This window comes from Sebastes umbrosus, chromosome 3 (genome assembly GCF_015220745.1).
Source record: "Sebastes umbrosus isolate fSebUmb1 chromosome 3, fSebUmb1.pri, whole genome shotgun sequence".
NCBI classification, from domain to species: Eukaryota; Metazoa; Chordata; class Actinopteri; order Perciformes; family Sebastidae; genus Sebastes; species Sebastes umbrosus.
In genome coordinates this window covers 38,178,856-38,199,954 of record NC_051271.1, presented here as the reverse complement: position 1 = coordinate 38,199,954, position 21,099 = coordinate 38,178,856, and the positions used below count along the sequence as shown (strand labels likewise).

The 21,099-nt window shown below is 41.9% G+C and overlaps 2 protein-coding genes across 4 annotated transcripts in view; one reads left to right on the top strand and one right to left on the bottom strand.

The window, feature by feature from the left end:
• The window catches only part of kcnq5b (potassium voltage-gated channel, KQT-like subfamily, member 5b), a 161,284-nt gene extending 155,391 nt beyond the window's left edge, over positions 1-5,893 (top strand). For all 3 annotated transcript variants that reach the window (XM_037764360.1, XM_037764363.1, XM_037764361.1), the window contains 2 exons: positions 2,075-2,201; positions 2,953-5,893. In XM_037764360.1, coding sequence (XP_037620288.1) covers positions 2,075-2,201; positions 2,953-4,206 — 1,381 coding nt within the window. In that variant the 3' untranslated portion in view covers positions 4,207-5,893. The remainder of the gene's footprint in view (positions 1-2,074; positions 2,202-2,952) is intronic.
• Positions 5,894-7,955: 2,062 nt separating this feature from the next.
• Positions 7,956-19,677, bottom strand: LOC119485508 (elongation factor 1-alpha 1). Its single transcript, XM_037765150.1, has 8 exons — positions 19,555-19,677; positions 15,750-15,924; positions 14,191-14,370; positions 13,678-13,974; positions 10,376-10,526; positions 9,778-10,034; positions 9,445-9,679; positions 7,956-8,603 (listed from the first exon to the last, which is right to left on the bottom strand). Exons 2-8 carry the CDS (start codon positions 15,891-15,893, stop codon positions 8,479-8,481), a joined length of 1,389 nt encoding a protein of 462 aa, XP_037621078.1. The 5' UTR covers positions 15,894-15,924; positions 19,555-19,677; the 3' UTR covers positions 7,956-8,478.
• Positions 19,678-21,099: the final 1,422 nt, after the last annotated feature.

Here is a 21,099-nt window from a genome sequence, read left to right as displayed (position 1 = left end):
ACATACACACACACACACACACACACACACACGTCCACATACATACAAACTAAATTCTCAAAGTACAACTGTGTGTGTGCTTAGCTGCCACTGCTGCGGTAATACTGACCCCTGCTGTTGTTGACTGTTCACTGAAACTGCAGTTCATACTGAGTCTTATACAGGGAGAGTTTTCAACCACATCTCACAGAGCTTATTCAGTTGTCATTACATATCCAAAGTGATGATACCAGTTAACACGTGGCCACAGGCTCTGTTCAGAATTGCAGACTAACATTCTATCCATCAGGGCCGGCTTAAATGAACTGCAGTCAGCATCCTGTTGCGCATACTTATGCTCCGTAGGTGCGAGCGAGCATCCTGGGCATTGGCCAAAACAGTGATGTGACCTTACATTACAGTCATATATCTTTGAATATTGTTCTGTCATATCCTTATATTTTATTCGGACCATTGGCTCCATGATACTAACTACCTTTATCAGCAAACGTTACGAAGCAACCAACAGCAGATCCGTGCCACGTACCTAAGTTACAGCTGGCTGGCTAACCTTAGCTTAAGCACTCAAGACAGTATTTGGCTACGTTAGCTGCACACTGTTGGCGCTGTACGGAAGCTGAAGAGGGGCAAGGCACTCGAGAGCGCGCATAAATATCATATCTTTTGAATTCAAAATGTTCTTAAGTCCTTTACATAGAAGACAGTCCACAAGCTGTTATAGGCAACCAAGAAAGTTGGGACACGTCTCATTAGTTTTTAAGATACATTACAATCCGTTCAAACATTAAGCGATTAATAATTTACATGTAAATTGCAACATATCAAATCATGCAAATAGTGATACAAGCACCAAATTTGGCATGATGATTGCAGAGGGATCACTAAGCAAATATAAACGATTGGCCACTTGAAAATCCAAGATGGCCGCCAAATTGACCTGCCGATAATGATTTCTCTCATAGAAATTCATCTACTTGGTCGATTTAAGTGATCTTGGTGTCAAATGATATGTTTTCTAGCATGCTGGATCTAATTTTTATAGTTTTAATAATTTTTAACTGCAATATGGCGGCCAGGGAATCAAGCATCAAGACCGAGCTGTTTCATTTTCCCATCAAGAAAGTGTGTGTGAAGCTGAAACATCTTGCACAGTCATTGCGAAACAAGGAGACAAAGCCATCAGCAACAATAGGAAGTCCCTGGATGCTGTGACCGCATGCTCTCATGAGGAAGCAGACATGAATTTCTATAAGAGAAACCACTATCGGCAGGTCAACCCCCTCTGGAATCATCATGCCAAATTTAGTGCTTGATTCATTATTTGCATGATTTTTCCACTATCTGCTCCACTAATAGTACCTTTAAAACATTTTTGTGACATTGCATTTGTGTGATATGACCACATCAAGTGGCAAACCACACATATTCCAAAAAATATAAAAATACATATTCAAGAAAGACACACTTCGATGTGAGTCTGGTTTGGTGTTGGAAGATCTTTTCAAAGCTTTAATCGTTTATTTCTCCAAAATGTTGGTGGCGTTTTAATTGCATGACATTGCCTTGGCTTCTGTACCTGTCCTCTGTTGAATTTAACCCTGTTCATTAACAAAGGGACTTTATTAACCACATTCTGCTGAACCTCACTGGACTGAGAAGGAATAGTGTTTCTCTAAGTGCTGAATGAGCCAAAGGCGCCGAATTTGTGCTGTAAAACTATAAAAGGACTACAATATTTTATTCTGAATCAAATATATCAAACCTCTGACCGTTTCGTAACATGCCATCCTGACACGTTTGGTAATGTTTCTCCTCCAGTGAGGAAGTCTAACCTCTCATTTGCCTGTATTTGTTGGGAAAGAAAACAGTAATCCAATAATTCAGTTGCGGTTTCAACCTTCCTTCCTTTCTGTGGGCTGCCTCCTGGATTTCTACTTTGTCACTTTTTGTCTTTCTATCATTAATGTCTTCTTGTGTTTGCATGTGCTTGTGTGTGTGTGTGTGCGTGTGTGTGTGTGTGTGTGTGTGTGTGTGTGTGTGTGTGTTTGTATGTTTTTGTGTGTGTGTGTTCCAGAGTGGACCAAATCCTCGGAAGAGGCCAGATACCTCTGGATAAGAAGATCCGAGAGAAGCTGCTGTCTGATGGAGATATTTTAGAGGACATGAGCATGCTGGGTCGAGTCTGCAAGGTGGAGCGGCAGGTCTGTGTTCTGCTTCTTGTTTTATTGTTTAAGTGTATTAAATAACCGGCAACCCATTCTGCTTATTGTTTTATCTCATCTTATTACTAGTGCAGTGGCTTGTAAGTGATTGTCATAATAGGTAATTACACCACAGGCCTAAGGAAGTGAAGGGATGTATCACTATATCACCATGCTAAAGACTGCACTAATATATATATTTGTAACTTTTAAATACCTTTATCCTGTTGGTAGTGTATCCCACCACACAGCAGCTTTTTCTGTTGTTTGCTAGCAGACAAGGAGGCACGTTCATGCAATACAAAGTCAATGGAGAGCGATGAATTGTTTGCTCCTCCGTTGTGGGCGGGACTTAATTGCGCTTTGTCTCTAGAGTTTTAGATGGAAAAAAATCTTTAAAATTCTATAAAAAGCTTATCTTCAACTCCCGCTGTGTTCTGTACAGTTAGAAACAGAGGAAATAGTGAATTACGGAAATTTACCTGTGAAATAGTTCAGTGTTACACCAACAAACATAGTAACATCATAGTTGCAACAATACAACTGCTGTTGTTTGTCAAGAAATATTAGTATGTAACTCCGCCTGAAACCTAAAAGTTACACTTTGTTTTTTATTTGATATTGTGTCTCCCTTATGCCACCAGAATAATTGTAAAAATATGATGTAGTTATAACATTTTTCTTTTCATAAGACTTCCTGCTCTCTTATTTCTGCCTTCCTCTCTCCCGTCCTCCCTTTCTCTCCTCACAGGTCCAGTCGATTGAGTCAAAGCTCGACTCCCTGCTCGACATCTATCGTCAGGCTTTGCGCAAAGGCTCGTCTTCAGCCCTCACGCTCTCCTCTCTGCCCCTGTTCGAGTTGGAACAAACCTCCGACTACCAATCCTCCGTCTTCGGCAAGGACCTGTCCAGCTCCACCCAGGTTAGCGGTAGCGGAGCACTCCCCCCTGGCAGCAACCCCCACCTCTCCCAGAGAGGACTCCATCTCATCCTGGCGCCGCCCAACGAGCTCAACCTCAATCTCAATGCCTCCTCTTCCGCCGGCCTCGCGTCCTCCTCTTTCAGCCCGTCGCCGCTGCCTCATCACCATCATCATCATCATCACCACCATCGTCATCCTCATCATCTCCACCATCATCGTACCCAGGCTCAGGCCACCACGCCTGAAAGTGGCACTGACGAGGCTGTGGGGAGCTCTCCGCCCATCCTCACCCCAAATAGTATCAGCAGCGGTGGGGGCGGAGGAGTCGGAGATGGAGGGTTTCCTCTTCTGGCGAGGCTTCCACCGCCCCCTCCCAGCCGGAGTGCGGGTCTGAGCAACTTGCCGCGAGCGACTTCCACAGATGTGTCCCCTGACATGGAGGACTTTTGTGGAGGTTTAGGGATGCAGATGGAGGACAGCAGTGTTGGGTTGGGGCATGGCAGACTGGGGCAGAAGCTACAGGGCAGCACCAACAGCAATGGCGGACTAAATACTAAGGAGGAGGGCTCCTGGAGGAGACATATGAGCCTGGAGCTGCAGCCCCTGGTACCGCCAGCCCTGGGCTGCTGCTCTGGCCCCAGCCAGATGGACCGAAGCCTGGGCAAGTCCATGTCAGTGCAGGACCTGATGCAGGCAGCCCCAGGGACCGTCCAGGACGCCCACCACAGCCACAGCCTCTCATCCCCAAGCCCCAGTACAAGCAGCGACTCCCCCATCGGCTTCCACGGCGGTAGCCAAGACCCCGGGGGAGGTGGCAGTGGTATAAGCAGGAGTGGTGGAGGCGGATGGGGTGAGGAGGACCTCTTTATCAGCGACAGGGACCTAGAGGCGCAGGGATTTGACTTCCTGTCACTGGGGACCGGCGAAGCCCACACCTACTCATCGGAGCTCCTGAGGACAGAGAGCAGAGCCGGGGCAGGATCCCAAGGCTCTAACCGTAGCCTGGCCAGCGGCCACACATCCTCGCCCTCTGCCGCTGCCAACTCCGAATTGCTGAACATGCCGCACGTGCGGCTAAAATAAACTCGCCTACATGCTCAAGAAGGCACGCAAATCTCACCTCAAAGAGACCGTTTTTATCCTTTTTGGAGGGGAGTGGGAGGGTGGGAATATAACAGTGGGAACTTTTTTTGTTCATTTTCATGTTGATCCATTTGATAAGAATCACAGTATTTTCATACAAGCTGATCACATATGGCATATCATTGCATGAGTTACTCTTAGTTTTAAAGTGTGATTGACAAATCTGAGATAAAAGATGAAGACTTGTGTAACGGGAACACAGACCCTCAAAACCGGAGACTTTGCTATTAAACAAAGCCAACTAAACTTGGTCCTGAAAGACAGTTGGCTGGTTGACATGTGACCTTGAAACAGAGCATGAGCATTGCATGTTTTCAGTCAAAGGTACTGAGATTAGCAAGATACAGTTTACACTTAAAGTAGGAAGGCATGGACAACAAACACTTATGGAAAATCCCTTTAAGAATACCAGCCAACTTTTGTAAGTAATGGAAGAAAAAAAAATGGGACTTAATACTTAAATGTGCCCATACAGTATATACAAGGGTGGCGGCTGTGGCTCAGAGGTAGAGCGGGTCATCCACCAATCGGACGGTCGGCAGTTTGATACCCGGCTCCTCCAGTCCACATGTCAGAGTGTCCTTGGGCAACATACTTAACCCCAAATTGCCCCCGAAGGCTGCGCCATGAGTGGTCGGAAGACTAGAAAGGCGCTATATAAATGCAAGTCCATTTTCAAGATCCAATTTCTTGTCTCTCCAATCAAATGACAGGCTTCCATATTGAAGTGAATGTTGCCTCACCATTGCCAAACTTTTCATTCTGGTTCTTGTCACTATTTCTATTTTATTTCCATAGCATTCTGTCCATTTTAGAAAACCAGATAACCTCCTTAAGTTTATATCCTGGTTCTACCCGTTAAAAGGGAGTTTTTTCTTGTCGCATGCTCATGGTGGATCTCTTGTTGGGTCTCTAAATTATAGAGTACGGTCTAGACCTGCTCTATATGAAAAGCGTCTCGAGATAACCTCTGTTATGATGTGACGCTATATAAAAATCAATTGAATTGAATCCTTATATCATATGAATAACTATCCTCAACCAGTGACTTTGGTTGCCGACAATCTTTTAAAAAAATACCACACTCCAGGACCACAACAGTATACTTTCAAGTTTTAGCTCGTAAACCACGGGTCTTGTATACATAACATTTTAGCTGACCATTTCAGAATGCAGGCAATACAGTTTTAGATTTTTTAAATGTATTCTTTCTACAGTTTCAGGTTTGCAATAATGTCTGTACAGTAAATCAGTGAGCAGACTCCTTAAACGTGCTTAGTTATTTCATTTGTCACAGTGAATATCAGGTCATTTCTGTCAGTTACATGATCACTGTGTTGTTATGCGGTTTAAAATAACGTCGCTGTAACAGAAAATGACTTGAAACAAGCAAGTTTGAAAGGTCTGCTGACTGATTTGCATCATAGTGCCAACAACATTAGATAAAATATGCGTCCACATTTCTGAAAAACAGCATGTAAGTGATTTATAGTGGATAGGCTAAAGCTAGGGCTGTCAATCGATTTAAATATTTAATCCTGATTAATCGCGTGATTGTCCATGATTAATCGCACACTTTTATCTGTTCAAAATGTACCTTAAAGGGAGATTTATCAAGTATTTAATACTCTTATCAACATGGGAGAGGACAAATATGCTGCTTTATGCAAATGTATGTATATATTTATTATTGGAAATCAATTAACAACACAAAACAATGACAGATATTGTCCAGAAACCCTCACAGGTACTGCATTTAGCATAAAACAATATGCTCAAATCATAACATGACAAACTGTAGCCCAACAGGCAACAACAGCTGTCAGTGTGTCAGTGTGCTGACTTGACTATGACTTGCCCCAAACTGCATGTGATTATCATAAAGTGGGCATGTCTGTAAAGGGGAGACTCGTGGGTACCCATAGAACCCATTTTTATTCACAAGTGAAAATGAAAAACATAGAAGAAGGTCCGCACACTGTAGCTCCCTTAGAGTGTTCGAACCGTCACTTACGAAGATGTGCCAATAAATTGCACTCTAAAGGAGCTACAGTGTGAGGGATCATATTCTGTTTTTCATTGCTGACGCTACAGTTCTGGATGTGCGCGACCACCTTACATTGTTTTTCGTAACCCTTTGAAAACGGCCATAACAGTTTTTCCTCACCAAAATGTATCGTAAGTTTGGAGCGTTATTTATCCTCCTAGTGTGACATACATTGGTACCGATGGATTCTTTAGGTTTTCTAGTTTCATATGATGCCAGTATCTTCACTCTAGCTTTAAAACTGAGCCCGCAACAACCTCCGAAAGATCGATTGCGTTAATGCGTTAAAGATATTAGTGGCGTTAAAACAAATGTACGGTACTGCGTTGTTATCGCGTTAACTTTGACAGCCCTAGCTATAACAGCCCATAGCTTGTTACTGAGGAGTACAGCAGGAAAAGACCAGACAGAGAAGAGAGATGTCAGTGTTGCTGTTAACTGCCAAATATTTGGGCGCTTAGCGTTATCACTTCTGCCAACAGTCAGCCGTAGTGTGACGTGGCCCACGTTCAAAGCACATACACGCATGTACACACCTGTCTACTGCACACAGCCAGCTGTGACTCTGCATGTCTTAGGTTCAGTCCAGAGGAGAGGAACTTATTTTCAGATCAATTATGCACCGGCCGGTCGGTTTTCCGGCTGATGACAGCCATGGATTGAAACACATTTTGAATGTCATGTCTTGGTTTTAAAAAAACAGTTTGATGTTTTGTCAGAATACGTGTTTTGCAAAGCACTTTGTTTCAGTTCGGAAACAGATACACTGAAAGAAATGTTCAGAACTTTGTATTGCATTTGGCTTTTTTTGCCACCCTGTTTTTACACGACAGACAGGGAGATATCTTAATTAAATCCTGGTCAATTTTTTGCTCTTTATTCATACAGTGTAATGTGGGATTATTTTTGCTTCATGCTGCAGAATGTATTCCTGTTGCATGGTACAGAATCAGGGGAATAATTATAGCACCACAAGCTGCAGGTTAATACTACCCATGAAACATCCAAAGCCCCCCCCCCTAGCTAGCAGCACCTCAACGAAGACCAGAATATATGTGAAGGAGGCCTGGGGTCAGTTTGCTTTCCAAGAAGTTGATTTTAACTTTCTTTCAGATATTCAAATATATTTTGCATGAAGAGGTTGTCATATCCAAACCTATCTATAACTGAGAACGAATGCCATGTCATTAAGACAAATCACTATTTGCATCAGAAGTAAAAAAGACCTCAAAATGTGCAGTACAGTATATTGGTGCCTTGCTTTGGTGGTACATGTTCATCTCCATATCTAGGATTACCTGAAAAGTGCATTAGGTTCCTCCGAACAGTCATTGTCTCTCCTTGTAGACTTTTTTTTTATTTTGTTTTTAAATTCTGAGATCATTTCGCTTTGGGCATAAAACACGTTCTGCATTCTGTCTCGTGTCTTTTAATTTATTTAAATTATGTGCACATATTTACACACGTAATAATCTCAGTTAGATTTATGAAGCCTGTATTGTAATGAAAATGCAAGTGAACTTTTATTCTCATCCATCAATAAAGGAAATTCTATGAGGAGTTTGTTTTTTTACTTTCTCGTCATCATTCGCTGAAACAGTGAAGTTCTTCACACTTAGCAATGACAACAGGGACAAAGACATACTGTTTAACCATCTTTACTTTTATGAACACATGCTGACAAATACCAGTGATTAAAGTGCATGAACTGAACAGTAACATTCAACAGAGCTACTGCAAGAGAGCTTAAGATTCAGACAGAGAGTTTCTGAAGAATGTTTCTTTAAGGTGCAAACAGGAAACATGCATGCAGCCAATCGACCTGCTTCTTTAAAGCTAGAACACAGAGCATTACTTCAAAGGACATCTCTGCTTTATTACTAGTGCCAACGCAGCAGCTAAGATCAACGGAGCAGCTTGATTCTAACTACAACAGCACACAACCAGACAGCTGTGATGCAAATATGTCGTGATGTTCTGCCACATAGTGAGTGACAATAAAACCTAACAGTGTGGTAACGTGTTAGTTATTTTTTTTTCCTTCTCCTGCTTTTGCGATGCATTGTGATAATAGACCAGACGCTGACTATGGTGTGCAGAAGGTGCAGGGTGCGAGTCTGTCTTCGGCCACGGTGAGCGTTCGGGGCAGCAGCCCAGAACAACGTTCATTTGACCTTCTGTGCCTTCTGTGCTGACTTGGTGACCTTACCGCTGCTGGTGGCTTTCTTTTCCACGCCCTTAATCACTCCCACTGCCACGGTCTGACGCATGTCACGGACCGCAAATCTCCCTTAGGAAGGAAGAGGGAAAATACATTGGTTAGCTCCGATTAATTCAATTTAAGTTCAAATCGGCAGTGAGGTTAAGATGAAGCTTAAAGGGTAACTGTGGTATTTTTCAACTTGGAACCTATTTTCCTATGTTTTTTGTGTCTGACAATTGAGGACAACAATTTGTGAAATTGGTCCAGTATTGAGGGACAGCGCTGTAGACGGCAGCCGCTCACGGGCTGCAATATTGTGCCATCAGGGCAAGCTGGCACCGTCATTTACGTCCACTAAAAGTGCTTATTTTTGCCATGACAGTGCAGTGGCCACGACATATGACTTCCCTCATTTTAATTAAAATGTTCCCACGTTTTAGTTTATTTGTGCGCTTGAGAATAAGTGTATATACAGACAGCCAGTACAGCCACAGCAGTCTCTGGAGTGATGTTGCGTGCTGTCAAGCAACAATTACGCACGGGCACGGCAGATCTGCTGGTTAAAGTTTTTGCAACCACCATCTCAATATATCTTTTTTTTCTCTGTGCCACTCCTGGGATCTGTACAAGCAAAAGGTGGCAAAAACAAACATTTTTAGTGGACGTAACGTTTCAGTCGACGCTGCTCACTTGCCCTCGCAGCTCGTTTAGTGGCTGCCAGTTACAGCGTTCTCCCTCAATACTGGACCAACTTCAGATATTGTTGTCCCTGTTAGTCACTTAGACAAAAAAACATGGGAAAATATGGTCCTGGTTGAAAAACACCGACGTCCCCCTTAATGTTTGATTTTACAATCACAATCACCTTGAGTGAAACAACAAATTATAGGAGAGTTGCAGCTTCCTGCTTGCGTTGCAGGTAACTTACCCAGCGGCGGGTACTCGGAGAAGCTCTCCACACACATGGGCTTGCCGGGGACCATGTCCACAATGGCAGCATCTCCAGACTTCAGGAACTTCGGGTTGTCTTCGAGCTTCTTACCAGAGCGACGGTCAATCTTTTCCTTGAGCTCTGCGAACTTGCAGGCGATGTGTGCAGTGTGGCAGTCCAGCACGGGAGCGTAGCCGGCACTGATCTGACCAGGGTGGTTCAGGATAATCACCTGGACAACAGCACTCATTAGCATGTGGATTTTTAAAATTTTTGCAGCAGTGACATTTAAGCCAGTATCCTTTGCAAAGCTAACCCCTGTATGCTGACCTGAGCGGTGAAGCTGGCCGCCTCCTGTGGTGGGTCGTTCCTGCTGTCTCCAGCCACGTTGCCACGGCGAATATCCTTCACGGACACATTCTTGACGTTGAAGCCCACATTGTCACCGGGCATGGCCTCGTTCAGGGCCTCGTGATGCATCTCCACAGACTTGACCTCAGTGGTCACGTTGACAGGGGCAAAGGTCACCACCATGGCAGGTTTTAGGACTCCTGTCTCTACTCGGCCCACTGGTACGGTCCCAATGCCTGCCAGAGAGGAAAATTAGAAACTTTAACAACTGTTTGAATTAAATTGATACTTCGAGCTTCAAAAACACGCAAGCGCATTTCTATAAGACGGTGTTCTGAAAAAAGGACAGACACTCACTTAAGGGCATGAAGAGCCAGTGGGAATTCTTTCCAGACCTAATTCACTTCTGCTCTTTTTGTAACAAAGTGCTCTGATTTCCAAAATACATTCAACATATAATCTGGTACCACTGACACTACAGAAGAATTGGAGCACTTACATCTTTCAAGTTTGTTCTACCAACTACAAATCACACATCTATCACCCGTACAGACATCCACACCAACACTGCACTCACCTCCAATCTTATAGACGTCCTGCAGGGGCAGGCGGAGGGGCTTGTCAGTGGGGCGTGAGGGAGGCTGGATGGCATCCAGAGCCTCCAGCAGTGTGGTGCCTGAGGCATTCCCATCTTTACGGTTGATCTTCCAGCCCTTGAACCAGCCCATCTGTGGAGGGACAGGAGCTCAGAGGTTTTTACTTTTTTTGACAACCTACACAATTAAAGGCCTTATAAAGGAAATTCAGTAAATTTGTTTCTAAACACATTATAAACTACAATGGCACTCGGAAAGCGCAGACCTCCGCCAAGCTGCCCAAGTACCATTGCCCCTCCTCTCTGTTCAGCTTGCGCCATCATCCACGTGTATTTTTGTTTATGTTGAGATCAGCTGTACGTAGCGGAGCAGCGTAAAACACTTCATTCAAACTGGACAGAAACGAAGTAAAACTCACCTAAACCGTCGTCATTACTCTTTCCAACAATTACCAAGTGTGCTTTGGTCCAACTCAACTGTAATTTCACCGAGTTTAATGTGAAAAAACACTGACTCTACAGTTGTTCCCCCCCCCCCTCTCTCTCTATCCCTCTGTAGGCAGAAGGAAAGAGGCAGGGTGACACTGCGCATGTCCTAAAGCCTGTGTGTTAATGCACAGGCTGACCGGAGTTATTAAAAAAAATTCCCTACGTCGGATCATGATCCGGATTGCAACCAAAATCGATTGTTCATTGTGCCACACCCCACCCCTCCAAAAAAATTTATTCAAATCCATCGCGGACTTTTGGAGTAATCCTGCTAACAGACAAACCAAAAAAACAAACAAACCAACGCCGGTGAAAACATAACCGCCTTCCTAGGCCTTCGGCCTTGGCGGAGGTAATGATGGAAAATAATTACTGAACACGTGAAAAGACAGTGAACATTGTAGTTGTTTTTCGCCAGTTTTGTGTTCAGGATTCAGGAAAAAAAAGACAGAGACAAAAAAAGAGAGAGAGATAACACGAGGACGAGCGGTAACGTGAGAAGAGGGAAACATCGCGGTGGTGCTGTGAATGAGAGAAAGAAATGTTATTTTCCGATTGTTTCACGACGGTTACGTTCTAAAGCCCAAATCAATAACCATCAAACACTCGACAGATGATTAACTGTGGAGTAGGGTCATACCTCAATGATGAGATTGTGACAATTGTGCTTTCAAAAAATATTTACACAATGAGATTTTCGATAAATAATCATCAATAATGTGGATATAACGACTAGGTGGGTAAAGGCAAATAATAGCAGAACAGTTAGAGAGCTAGAACAGTCTGATAAGTTCAGAAAATTACATCATTTTACTGTAATGCACTAAATGCAGCCTTTAAAACAGGAAAAGACAACACTTTTGCCATATATCGATATGTAAGACGTTAGCTAGTCTCATATCAGAATATCCATATAATATAGATATATAGCCCAGCCCTTCTGTAGAGACAGACGCTCTTAGTTTCATTTTCCTCCTCTGCATTTCATTCATTACATCCAACGCGCATCAGTAAATATATGCAGCAGTAAATATCGTTGCAGTAAGACAAAACCTAATGTTTATATTTTTCTAAAGTTTATTTTTTTCCAATGTGTTTACCGCTGTGACCTCCAGCAGCCCTCGTCTCATGTCATGTTGCTTTTTCGTGCGCCAACGGACTTATTTGTTTTATCTTCACAGGTCTTTAGACCGCGGTGGAAACGCAGACAACAGTGGGCTGAAGGAACCCTTTAGTTCCTTGAAAAGTAGTTCCAGGGACTAAAAGTGCTTGGAACTTTTGGTGGAAAATGGAGGAAATAGTTATCAATGGTATAGTATGTTTTGCTAACTAGTATCAACATTTATTGCCCCAGAACGGATAATCAAACTGTGAAGCTGATGTTGCTCCCATACTGTTTCCCTTCATCCATCTGTCAGTTCCCTGCTGGTGAAGAGGTGCGTCATTCAGGGAACTCAGATACCAGTAAAATCAGGTCCTGTTTCGTTTACCCTCGCTGTAGTTTCAGTGGTTGCCATGGTTACAGCGAGTTGAAAAACCATCATAAACTCAGCAGCAAAGAGCTGTGCACGTTAACAAGAGTGACATGGCTGCCACTGTTTTGCACCATGAACACAATGAACAATCCATTCGATTTTGGTGGCGATCCGGATCATGATCCAGATTCAGGAATTTTTTCAAGCATTCCGATCAGCCTGAGCATTAAGACCACAGGGTATAACACATTTTCAGTGTGACTGATGACGCGTTGACGCATGACCCCGCCTTCTTCTTTCTGAGAGCAGAGAGATACGTGTGTGGATGTGTGTGCGGGAGCTGCTGGCCGTCCAAGGTGAGAAAGAACAAAGTGGTAGATGATGGGATGAGAGACAACGTAGTGTAACGTTATACAGACATAACAAGGCTGCTGAATGAAAGAGGCATCCGCCGATACGTTACACGGAAACACACCGTGTTAATAATAAGCCGACCACCTCACGGTACCGCCAGCTGTGAGCTGTTTTTAAAGTCAGGCACCTTGGCGGAGGGCTGCGCTCTCTGAGCGCCATTCTAGTTCACCGATACTGTGAACATGTCGCTATAGAGAGGCGAAGTCTCTCCGGCGGACCACCATGGGACCTTATTTCTGAAAAAATATGAACGGTAATCAACGGCAAGAGAAGATTTTTTTTTATCTCGTTTAAATTTCCCCATGAATCACACTTATGATGTTTGTCAAAATAAAAGAGTATCAGACTGTGAAAATATGTAATTAGAAAGACAACACACCCAAAAGTCACGTAAGTGACGTCTCTCTCTCTCTGAAGCTACGATGTCTGTGTGTTTCCTACTGGGATGAACTCACACCAGCAACAGGTGTGAGTTCTGATCCTTCTTTCTCTTCCTGGCTGATAAAAAGACCAGGAGTCGCTGGATAAAACACATCAGGTCAGATAACGTTACATTTGTGCTTGGTCATAGCTAAGTTAGCTAGCTAGCTAGTGTGGGTGACATATGTTGTGCGAGACGAGAGATGTAGTTCACTGAGCCATTTCACCCAAAACTATATGATACTACGACAAACCTGCAACAAACTGGGACTTCCCTGACTTGCAAAATTATCTTTTATATTGACAAACGTCATCTGTGTGATTCATGGCGTAATTAAACAGGATCGAAAAAAATATTTAGTCTCTCGACGTTGACTACCATTCATATTTTTTTCCGAAATAAGGTCCCATGGGGTCCACCGGAAAGGGGCGGGACTTCGCCTCGCTATACTTTTACTATACTTTCTATACTCCCAGCAGACTCACGTTAGGGCTGGGTTCCAGCATGTTGTCTCCGTTCCAGCCGGAGATGGGCACAAAGGCCACGGTGTCGGGGTTGTAGCCGATTTTCTTGATGTAAGTACTGACTTCCTTCACGATCTCCTCGTAGCGCTTCTGGCTGTAGTTGGGCTCAGTGGAATCCATCTTGTTGATGCCCACAATGAGCTGCTTCACTCCCAGGGTGTAGGCGAGGAGGGCGTGCTCACGAGTCTGCCCGTTCTTTGAGATGCCAGCTTCAAACTCACCAACGCCCGCGGCCACGATCAGCACGGCACAGTCGGCCTGAAAGGGGTGAGGGGGGGGGGGATATTAAGAAGGCGTTCAACCAACGTGAACTCATGTTAAATGCTAAAATGACTAGTTTCAGTGGAACAAAAACTTGACTTCTTTACATTCACATTTCCTGCCCCCCCCCCCAACAAAATAACTTGTTATGCTTTCTTTCTGAAATACTTTGCTCTCCCTTCCCCTCTACTCTTCTTCCCACTCTCCCTCTACCTGAGAAGTCCCAGTGATCATGTTCTTGATGAAGTCCCTGTGTCCTGGAGCATCAATGATGGTGACGTAGTACTTGCTGGTCTCAAACTTCCAAAGAGAGATGTCAATGGTGATGCCGCGCTCACGCTCTGCCTTCAGCTTGTCCAGAACCCAGGCGTATTTGAAGGAACCCTTTCCCATCTAGGGGACATATAGACATGTAAACATCATTTTTATCTTTGATAGATGCAATTGTCCAAAAAAAAAAAAGTGCAATCAATCTCTAAGTAAACACCAGCATTTTACATTACTATCTACATGATGGTGGATGATGGAGATAAAATAAGATAAAGAAAACATGTAGGTCATAAATCTCAGTACTGTAATGGTGCTGTGACTTGTATTATATTTACCTCAGAGCCACCACAGGAAGGACTTACTTTGTATAAAAGTTTTGACACTCAGTATCAGTACATTCATTTCCAGTTTTGGAAAACATTGACACACTTGTTAGTAGAGATGTACCGATACCATTTTTTCCATTCTGATACCGATTCCGATACCTGAACTCAGGGTATCGACCGATACCGAGTACCGAGCCGATACCAGCGTGAACAAAAAAAAAATATATATAGTTATTTGTTAAATTATAATTATAAAAATGTAATTATTATTTAACAGCTGTGACAAACTACCTGCAATCAGTTCTTCTTCGCTGCCCTAAAACAGTAGTTGCCAGTGGCAGCCATGATACCTCCAGGGCGACAGCAGAGTGAAGGCTACTGTTTTGGAGCGGCGAGGAAGAATTGATTTCAAGTTGATTTTTTTCTGGGTTAATAAATGATGGTATTGGATCGGTGCATAGACTGGCTTACTCGCCGATACCCATTACTAGGGATGTGACGGTAAGGAAATTTTCCCACCGGTTAATAAACTTGTGACAACACCGGTGTTACCGACTATACCGAACATTTTACAAGAAAAGATGACGCTCAATATCTGTAGAGCGTTTACTTTGATCTTTAACGTTGGATGGCTGTGCGTCTGGCCTCTCCGGTTGAGCTTTTGCTGCCGGGCCGGTAGGTTTCCACCTGGAAAATCAGAAATATTGCCAAATAGGAACTTTTGCTTTTCGTTTGGATACCAAATCCTCTGTCATCGTCTTGTCTGTCAACATTCTCTCTCGTCTCACGTTCACTCTCCGTTTGTAGCGTCCGTCGTCTGACTATGAATTGAAATAAATAAAAAAAAAAGCAAAACGACAATGGGGTCTTTGGGAAAGTAATGTAATTGGTGTATGCCAGAACACCGTGCCGACGACTGCAGCACATATAAAAATTTTGGGCAATATCGGACGCATTTCCAAAACTGGTATAGGTATCGGAACAACTCTACTTGTTAGATAAGACACCCTGTTAAACAGAATAAATGGTAAATGGACTGCATTTATATAGCGCTAGTCTTCCGACGACTCAATAATAAGATACTGTTGTACTAGAACACCTGTGCAGCAATGTGCAATTACACAGTAGAATAGCAAAAATCATATTTTGAATTCAAGTGAACAATAGCAGTCATACCTCAGCAGCTTCCTTCTCAAACTTCTCAATCGTTCTCTTATCAATGCCTCCACACTTGTAGATGAGGTGGCCGGTGGTGGTGGACTTGCCTGAGTCGACATGTCCTATTACCACGATGTTTATGTGGAGCTTCTCCTTCCCCATAGCAGCTCACCCTGGAAGATACTGGGAGATCCTAGCAAACAAGAATCAACAACATGCAGACAAATGAGACAAAGAACCCAGACCTGTGGAGAACGATCACTCCCTCACAGACATGTGATATCCTGGAGAACTACCACTCCTTCACAGATATGTGATATCCTGCCCGGCTACACCGAGATTGCACTTGCAGTTGGTGTCAATAAAACATTCCAAACATAATCTATGTACAGAACAGGTAACTTGAAACTTCCATTGTACATACTGACATGGCACAGTAAAAAAAGAAAATAAATAAATTACTCAGTTAATTATATACTGTATATATATATCAGAAATATTATTAAAAATAAATGTAGCCATTAATTAATTGATAAAATGTGAATTGATGTTTCTGTTTCAATTTGCTTCTTTATTTACGTATCTTTTTTAATAATTTCCTTATTTATTTACTTTTCAGTTTAATTTTCACTTTTATTTATTTATGTACTTCTTTTTATTAATTTTTGAATGTATTTATTTATTTTTGCATTTATTTAATATTTATTTTTAAATGTATATATTTACTTATGTATTTAAGCATTTATTTATCTATTTTCTCTTTGCATTTCACCCCTTATTTATTCCCCCAAAAGTATTTATTTCTGTATTTTTTTTTTTATACATTTCTTTATGCATTTCTGCCCCATTATGGAAATGAAATTAAAACAGAAATGTAATTTCATGTCACATTTGATCAATTAATTAATGGCTACATATATTCTTAATATTATTTTTGCTATATTTAATGACATATTAATTTATTTATTGAGTCATTTATTCATTTATATTTTATTTTTGGCAGGTTCCGTACTCTATAGTAATTAACCTATGCCGAGAAGGTATTTATTGTTCAAAAGTTAAAGTCCTGCCAGTCAACCTATGTTCAACCTATAGGTTCAGTAGGTACAGTAGGTGGTATCTGCAGTGGCTAAACTATAGGGAGAAAAGGTGAGTTTCGACAAGTCTTTAACTGAACAAAGGTAATCTAAAATAGAAGGAAAAAAAGTAGTCTCTGCTCAAATCAATGTGGCATCACTGCCTTAATATTGACATTATTAGATTGCAGAATTCCAACCTGTCTCAGGTCTGCAGAGATAATTGTTTGTGGGCAGATATTGAGTAGACAAACGTTGGTGTCATGATACACACAGGGAAATTCAAGCACAAACGTTGGTATCATTCAACGTGTTTCAGAGACCTGTCCACAGGTGCTTCTAAAGGAGCTCACAGTCAACAGACTGAGGTCTCAGTATTTGTTGCGTTAGAAGTAGAGGGAGCATTAACTGTAACATACCCCACCTATCTCCATTCATTTAAATCATACCGTAACGGTCCAAAATCATATATTTCTGCAACTCACATAACAACCACACTCAGTAGCAGAGCACTTTCTGCTTACTTGTTTAATGATTACATTTAATTTGGTCAATAACTTTAGCTTCTACATTATTGCTCACAAGCTCAATGATGCTACAGCTCTCAACTTGTCCGGTCGGTGAATAAAACGACAGTTACAAATAATGAATTAACTAAATCTCTACTTGCAAAATCCCTAAAACAAACCTAAACCTTCTTACTTATCTGTAGGCTACTTGTTTATGTTGATCGAGTTGGACCCTCCCCTTGTGTTTTTTTATTGATTTCATGGATGAGTGCCTCTGTTTATATTTTTTTTTAAGTTTACTTCTTTTCTTCCTTCGTAATGTTACTGTTCCACATAAATGCACAATAAAGTGTATTTTTTGAGTATGCCTTAAAGGTTAGCACCGGTATTGGGTAACGCTTTCCAAAAAGGGGAGACAAAAATGTGAGTAGTTACTGGGAAACAAATGAGGAACTAACACCTAGTGAACCATTAGTTCAAGCTGCAGTGGGTAGAAATGGAGAAAATATGATTTAAAAAAGTTATTTTTATAAAACGGCAACTATATCGTGACAGTAGTGCATGAGACAGGTAATCTGAAAAAAATCACGTCCCTCTGTGTCCTCCGGTGCTCCTAATGGCATCTGCAAGATTTCACAGACCGGAGGAAAACAAGCAATCAGAGCTGATCTGGAGTCTGCTGTCTATGAGCAGCTGTCAATCACTCGCAAACTCCGATCAAACGGTCAAACTAGGCAGCGCTAATCAAATATGAATCAATATTCTGTTACTGTAATACCTATTTCTCACGTAAAAAGTTTCAGAAACATCTTGTAGTGTACTGTTTAGCTGTAAAATGAGAAAGTTTGCAACCCGGCAGCCATGTTGAGATCAGTTGAGGAAATACCAAGCACCGCTAAAGCTAAACAGTACACTACAAGATGATTCTGACAACATCTGAGGAGAGAAATAGGCATTACAGTAACAGAATATTGATTCATATTTGATCAGCGCTGCCTAGTTTGACCGATTGATCGGAGTTGCGAGTGATTGACAGCCTAAGTGACAGCTATCTCCGTTGAATGAACAGCCAATAGGAACGCTCTCTCTCTCTGAAATGACCTGTGATTGGTCAAAGTCTCCCGTCACGGCTAGATGTTCTAAAGCCTGAAAACAGAGCCATGAGGAGGAGCAGAAGTCTAGTTTTCTCTCAGAACACTTGAATTACAATATGGTGAAAGGTTATTATGAAACTTTCGCCCAATGATGCCAAACACATTATTCCTACTGAAGCTTTAATGGCCGGTATGTGTTATGTGACTTTTCCCTTTGATATGATTTTTTTTTTCCTAAAAATGACCACGATTTTCAGAAATCACATACCCATTTAAGAAATTATCAGTATTGGTATCTGTAAAATTGAAACAAAAATGATCGGTATTGAAGCTATTTAGTTTAGTTTAGTTTGGTATCCCTATTGTTGACTGCGCTGTTCATATTTTTTATTTTTCAAACACAGACAATATTCTATACACAGTAACATGAGAGGATTACAGCCCTTACACCTGCTATGAGCTCATATGTGGCTTTAACATGACCGCATGAAATGATTATATCCCCAACACATAAATATCCTTTAGTTTATCTCAATCTCCTGATGAAATAGTTTGCGTGCATAGTTAGAAAAGGTCATCCTTCAGTAGTCCCACAGCGGGGACAATTGCAAAAAAAAATAAAAATGTCAGGAATAGACAGATTGTTTTGCGAGCCTGCCTCTGGTGAACAGACAGCACACACACACTGTAGAGCTGAGGGCGTTTACAACAGTCTGCATGTCTCATCCTCCAGCTCGCAGACGGATACGCAGCACTGTGTGTTGCTCTGTGGCGGGAGGATGATGATGATGATGATGGACAGGAGAGGATTCCCGCAGGACTGTCAGGTGGAAGATTTCTCCGCTGAAACTGCGCCATACAGGCCTAGCCAGCAAACAGACAGCAAACAGCCAGCTCTGATGCCAACCCGCATCCAGCTGCACTATGTGGCACCGCTCAGCCTGATCACATTACCATGACACCAGAGACACACACACCATACAATCATCAATCTCTCTTGTTTTTAATATGATGCACTAACATAACAGCTGTTACAAAACGTCCCTGAACATGCCAGCCCTTTGCAACGCACACGCCTGTTCCTGCATACTGATGAATGCATGTTACATGTTGTGTTTACGTTGGGAAAGTTCTGTCCTCCTACCTTTGCTTCAGTGGTGCGTTCACTGGCTCACTGCGATGACAACACAGGAGAGAGATGCTGCTGCCTGGACCAAGGGAGGGGGCGTGGCTCGATGCTGGGGGCGTGTCATGATGCAGGGGGCGTGACTTGATTGGTGTAGACAAAAATAGGACAAATACAAAATTATGAACAGAGCAGTTAGGGATACAAAACTAAACTAATTAAATTCAATACCGATAATATTTGTTTCAATGTTACAGATACCGATACTGATAAGTTCTTAAATGGTTATGTGATTTTTGAAAATCATGGTCATTTTTAGAAAAAAAAAAATCATTATATCAAAGGTAAAAGTCGCATAACACATACCAGCCATTAAAGCTGCAGTAGGCAAAATGTTTTTGGCATCATTGGGCGAAAATTCCACAATAACCTTTCAGCATATTGTAATTCAAGTGTTCTGAGAGAAAACTAGACTTCTGCTCCTCCTCATGGCTCTGTTTTCAGGCTTTAGAAAATCTAGCCCGTGACGGGAGACTTTGACCAATCACAGGTCATTCCAGAGAGAGAGAGCTTGACTTGATGCAGGGGGCGTGACTTGAAGTTACAGCTGCGGCTGTCTAACTTCAGTTGGTTTGCTAGTTTCAGCCTGCTTTCATGCTACACTGGTTACAGAAAATGTAGCCGGACAAAGTTGTCACTCATTTAGCGATAATAATGTGCATTCATACGCTGTGATAAAAGTATGTGGATGAAACATTAAGTTGTTAAGCTACCTATTTACCGTGAGCTAGTTAGTTAGCTCGCAAATTTTCTCCTTTGAGTTTTAATGGCGGTTGGTAAACCAGGTTTCAGGTGTATTACCGCCACCTGCTGGACTGGTGTGTGGAGCAGTAGCTTGGGGGGGAAAAACAAACTAAATTCTCTTTAAATTTCCTGTTTGTCTGACGTAATTATTAGAAGATTGTGTACTTTCCATCAATTAGTTCTGATATTATTTCTATAGTTCTATTATATTATTTTCTTTCATCACCATACCTGTTGCAATCTATCAGTACATGTTGGACAGTTTACAGTTCATTACAGTTTGTGCATATAAAAAATAATGGTTTTATGAATAATTACCACGACTGCACATAGAATAAAAAACTATTATAAAAATAATGGTTTGATCAATAATCACCTCCACTGCACATAGTAAAAGAAAATCTTAGGAAAATAATGATTTGATGAATTACCACCACCGCACATAAATAGATAACAAAAATATGATAAAATATATCAATTTAATGTTGTGATAAACTATCATTTGCAAAAAATCTTTTCTTTAGTCACAGGTTGAACGCCACAATAAGAACGAGATGAAAGCCTGAATGCCCTTAGAAAGAATAAAGACCTTTTTCACCTGTTCTACAGTCATAAACACAGGAGAGACAACAATTTAGATCAGACTTAGAAAATAGATCACCAGATTTTTTTTTGTTTTCACTTGCCTCTCAGGGCTTCCGTACATTTGCACTAAAAAAATATTGAATTTTTTATACTACTTAAACATACTGTTGATGA

What these genes read in the sequence shown, in the direction of transcription:
- LOC119485508 (XM_037765150.1), bottom strand. Translation starts at nt 15,893, where the DNA reads ATGGGGAAGGAGAAGCTCCACATAAACATCGTGGTAATAGGACATGTC. An exon ending in TGATCACTGGGACTTCTCAG is followed by an intron (nt 13,975 to 14,190) that starts GTAGAGGGAGAG and finishes CACCCCTTTCAG; the next exon opens with GCCGACTGTGCCGTGCTGAT. An exon ending in CTCCGAGTACCCGCCGCTGG is followed by an intron (nt 8,604 to 9,444) that starts GTAAGTTACCTG and finishes TTCCTTCCTAAG; the next exon opens with GGAGATTTGCGGTCCGTGAC.